Source organism: Hakea prostrata, unplaced genomic scaffold (genome assembly GCF_041222555.1).
Source record: "Hakea prostrata isolate BN-2017 unplaced genomic scaffold, UWA_Hpros_2 contig_154, whole genome shotgun sequence".
NCBI lineage: Eukaryota > Viridiplantae > Streptophyta > Magnoliopsida > Proteales > Proteaceae > Hakea > Hakea prostrata.
In genome coordinates this window covers 11,553-16,160 of record NW_028291273.1, presented here as the reverse complement: position 1 = coordinate 16,160, position 4,608 = coordinate 11,553, and the positions used below count along the sequence as shown (strand labels likewise).

Here is a 4,608-nt window from a genome sequence, read left to right as displayed (position 1 = left end):
AACCATGAAGCCGAGAAACTTCCCAGAAGAAACTCCGAAGGCGCATTTCTCGGGGTTCAAACGCATTTGGTATGTTCTCAACACGTCAAAGGTTTCTTCAAGGTTCGCCAAATGTTTTGCCTAAACCAGACTCTTCACAAGACTGTCGTCAACATAAACCTCCATGTTTTTCCTGATCTGTTGTGGGAAAATTTTGTTGACAGCTCTTTGATAAGTGGCCCCTGCATTCTTTAAACCGAATGGCATCACCCGGTAGTAATAACTCTCCCGATCAGTCATAAATGATGTATGCTTCTCATCCTCCCGACTCATCAAGATCTGATTGTACCCCGAATAAGCGTCCATAAAGCTAAGGACCTCATGCCCTGCAGTTGCATCAATCAGGATATCGATCCTCGGGAGAGGATAACAATCCTTCGGGCAGGCTTTATTCAAACTTGTGTAGTCGGTACACATTCTCCACTTCCCATTCGCCTTTTTTAACCATCACTACGTTGGCCAGCCAGGGGGCCATTCAATCGGTTCGATGAAACCCGACTTTTCCAGTTTTTCAACTTCGACTCTAATCGCTTCATGCTTTTTGATTGCGAAGTTTCTCCGTCTTTGGATGAACGGGGTGGCATTCTTCTGGATCTAGAGCATAGCCTGTCTATCCCAAGCATGTCGCTTGCTAACCACGCGAAAATATCTGCGTTGTCATACAGGAACTATGTGAGCTCCTTTTTAAATTCGTCTGGTTGCTCCGATCCGATGAATGTCCCTCGCTCGGGTAGAGACTGGCTGAGTTGAATTCTCTCCAGTTTTTCTACCGATTCCACTCTTTGCATGCTTTCTTCATCCCGATCGTCACGAACTTCTATAGTCAAAGTGGATCCCAAACTCTCAGATCTCCTTTTTTCCTTCAAGTAGTTGGCGTAGCATTGCCGGGAGGTAGACTGATCAGAGCAACATTCTCCTACTCCTGCGTTAGTCGGGAACTTCAGTTTCATGTGCCGGGGGGATAAAACGGCCTCAAGTGCATTGAGTGTTGGTCGTCCTAGGATCACATTGTACGCTGACAAATCCTTCACAACCATAAAGTTGACTCGAACCAGCGTGTCTCGGGGTGATTTCCCGATTTTGAGATCCAAGTGGATCGTTCCTTCAGCTCCTGCCGAGGATCCTGCAAAACCATACAGGGGGGGTTGATGAAGGGGTCAGTAAATCATTAGCCAATTTGAGTCTTTTGAAAGCCTCGTAAGAGATCAGGTCAATGGATGACCCTGTATCAACCAGGACCTGGTGAACCTCCCGATTAGCAATTTTGACCTTGATGATAATCGCATCATCATGTGGTGCTACAATTCCGCTTAGATCCTCATCTGTAAAGGTTATTGGTTCCGGGCATGCTGGATTTGGCCTCTTTTTGGGTAGGTGAACAGCTCCCACGAACCGTGCTTTTTGCTTCGCCTTCCTGATTGATTCTACATTTGGGCCTCCCATGATCACGTAGACGTGTGTCTCCTCCCAATCTTCTTTTTCTTTACCCTTATCAGCCTTTTTGGCGGCTTCCTTTGGGCTAGGTGATCGGGCTCTCTTTCTGGGTTCTGGCGAACTAGTACGGGGCTTTCCCAATTCACGAACATATTGACCAAGTTTACCTTGTTGGATTAATTTCTCGATTTCTGATTTCAGAATTCGACAATTATCCGTGTGGTGCCCGTAGTCTTTATGGAAACGACAATATTTTGTCATGTCCCGATCCTCTGGAAGAGAATGCAGCTTCCCAAGCCACCTCAAAGATTTCTTGTCCCGGATATTCATCAGAATCTCTGACGGTTTTGCGTTGAGGGGAGTGTAATTCACCCGTCCCTGATCACGTTTCCACTTATTTATTGACCCCTGATTTTTGTCATTCGGGGAATTTTTGTATGTATCCCGGTCAGATCTTCTGTCTCAATTGGCTTTTACCCGAATGTTTATTACTTCGTAAACGCTGGCTTGCTTCTGGCACTTACGTGACAATGTCCCGTATGTTTTGGGCTTATCTGTTAACAAGACCTCCAAAAGTCTTTGATGAGTGATCCCACTCCAAAGTGCATTGTATGCCACTTGATCATCCAGATCTTCGATCTCAATGGCAACTTCGTCGAATTGTTTCAGGAAATCCCGAATTGATTCGTTCCTTCCCTGCCTTATGGTGAATAAGCTGTCGGATGTCTTCTTACTCCCAATGGCACTTCGGAACCAGGATATGAATTTTCGGGCAAGTTGCCGAAAGCTGTTGATGGATCCTGGTTGCAGGCTGCTGAACCACTTGATGGCCGGTCCTTTGAGTGAAGCAGGGAATGTTCTGCAAAGCAATTCGTCCTCCCGACCAAGTACAGTCGTTACTGATTTAAAGTAGCTTATATGCTCCTTCGGGTTCATCTTTCCCTCGAACGGGGTGAAGGTAGGCATGATGAAATTCCGAGGGAGAGGCATGTTCATTATCTCACCTGAGAAAGTTCTCGGTCAATCATGTCCAAATCTTCGTCGTGGTCCCGATCTTCTAGCTTTCGCTCGACTGTTGCCACTCTCTTTCGAGTCGATTTTGCTTAGCCCTATCTTCATCAGATTCAGCAGCCTCCTCCCTCCGGGAGTGTGTGCAGGTCACAGTCACCCTCGAACATCATGGTTGGGAAGACTTTCTCCTTGGTCCTCGATCTCCTCCCGACGACTCCTTTGGGGTAAGGATCCCATCTTAGATGGTACCGAAATATAATCTAAGGCACTGATCCTGGTCCTGTTCGGTGTTATTTGGCAATTATCCCGATCGGGATGGGTTACCCCTCGTCCCTCGGTTTTCCTACCTCTCTGGACACCCCTTCTTTGTCGGGATCCCCTTACTGTTTGGAAGGCTCTTAGCAACCTTCCCGCCTGAGTGTTACGTCTCGGTCCTTGCTCGACTCCAATTTGATGGACCAAATTACGCAACACTCCTTGCATCTCGAGCATGCCTTTTCTTATTTCATCCACATCTGCCACAGTAGCATGGCCCTGGGGACCCTTGGATGTTCCTTCGCCGTTCGGGTCCTCTAGAACCAGGTTGTCCTGAAGAGGATCCACATCTACTCGGGTTGAGGGATCGACCCCATCTTCTAAAATTGTTCGATCATCCCCGGTAGTTTCCTGCCGGGAATGTCTGTTTACTCGTCTCACCATGACTTCGGAACTTGTCGTTCCCACAGACGGCGCCAAAATGATGCGTCTCAGTTAAACTTCCGGATCCGACTGAGCTTCCTCTCGTATTCGGGACGATGAGTCCTGCAAGAAAGGTTAGATGCGGACCGGCTTGTGTGCCAGGCAACCGCCTCCGATGGCAAAGTCAGATAACGAACAGAGTGAGGTCTCGTGCAAAAGCTACACAAGATTATACTCACAGTGTATTGGATGCTTACCGGAGAGGTATGTCCCCTATCTTATACTGATTATGTTACCTTATATGCATTTGGTAAGTCTATCCGACGGGGGCTGTCATATCTCCTCAGATCACGCCTTCCTTTTATTAATCCCGTGCAATCGTCAATGGAGTTGACTTTCTTAATAGAGGAAGGTTGCTATATTAGTCGTACGTTCATCATGTCTCGATCAATTCAGTCGGTTATGATCCCGATTGAATGTGAAGCCCCAATTGGGTATCACCCGATGGTCTAGGAAACCCGTGCCAGGAAGTGGTCGACCAGATGTGGAGATCCATCCGGGTCAAACCCGGTTGGATATGAAACTTCCGTATCAGCATGGAAAGCATTTATATCCTGAATCCTGATTTTGGAAAATTTTAAATCAATTGCTAGATCTACAAGCACTTTGCACTTGGCTTAGATCTAATTGTTGGATTGTGAAACAGTCTCTCTGCTATAAGCTAATAATTCTTTCCTGTTTTGCTTTATTGAACCTCTACTAGAAGTCTATGAACAGCCTTGTGTGCTTCTAGATTCCATTTGAAACTCTAACCTGCATTACAAGTATTCGTTGCTACATTTTTTTTTTTAATCTTCAAAGAAGAAACTATCTACTTATACAAGCCAAACCCCCCCCCCCCCTCTTCTTCTTCTTCTTTTTTCCCTTTTGTAATTAAAGAATTTGTGGATACATCATACAGGTATTGAAACTTGCTTTACAGAAATGACACCACACCACCACCAACAACTAAAGTTGAACCAACTTGGCCAAACCAACTGGAAAATGAAACAGGAAATAGAACTATACCTAAGTGGCTAGGCCAAATCAAATATGCACCAAATTTACTAAATGCTAATAAGAAGGCATGATCTCATAATCCCAGGGCCCTAGCAAATGCCTACAGGGTAAAGAAAAAAGAAAAACACAAACAGGACACGCACTCTAAAGCCATAATCACCACAGCTGAAGACAACATTGGCTGCAGAAAACAAAGTAGATCCTTAAATAATCCAAAGTGGATCTGCATGGCTATTGACTCATGCTGATCATATCCTAAATCATGGTGTCCAGTTGCCTAAAATCCTATTTACTAAGGCATGTTGAGATATGCATCATGCATCTCAAAAATACAAGTTAGTTAATGAGAATAGCATATCAGATGAGTTAATAATATCAATAACCTGA

At 45.3% G+C, this 4,608-nt stretch overlaps 1 protein-coding gene across 1 annotated transcript; it reads right to left on the bottom strand.

The window, feature by feature from the left end:
* Positions 1-1,143: 1,143 nt before the first annotated feature.
* Positions 1,144-2,463, bottom strand: LOC148998756 (uncharacterized). The gene is made up of 2 exons (XM_089141735.1): positions 1,966-2,463; positions 1,144-1,851 (listed from the first exon to the last, which is right to left on the bottom strand). The coding sequence occupies exons 1-2, from the start codon at positions 2,461-2,463 to the stop codon at positions 1,144-1,146; spliced, it is 1,206 nt and encodes a 401-aa protein (XP_088997861.1).
* Between the last annotated feature and the right edge of the window lie 2,145 nt (positions 2,464-4,608).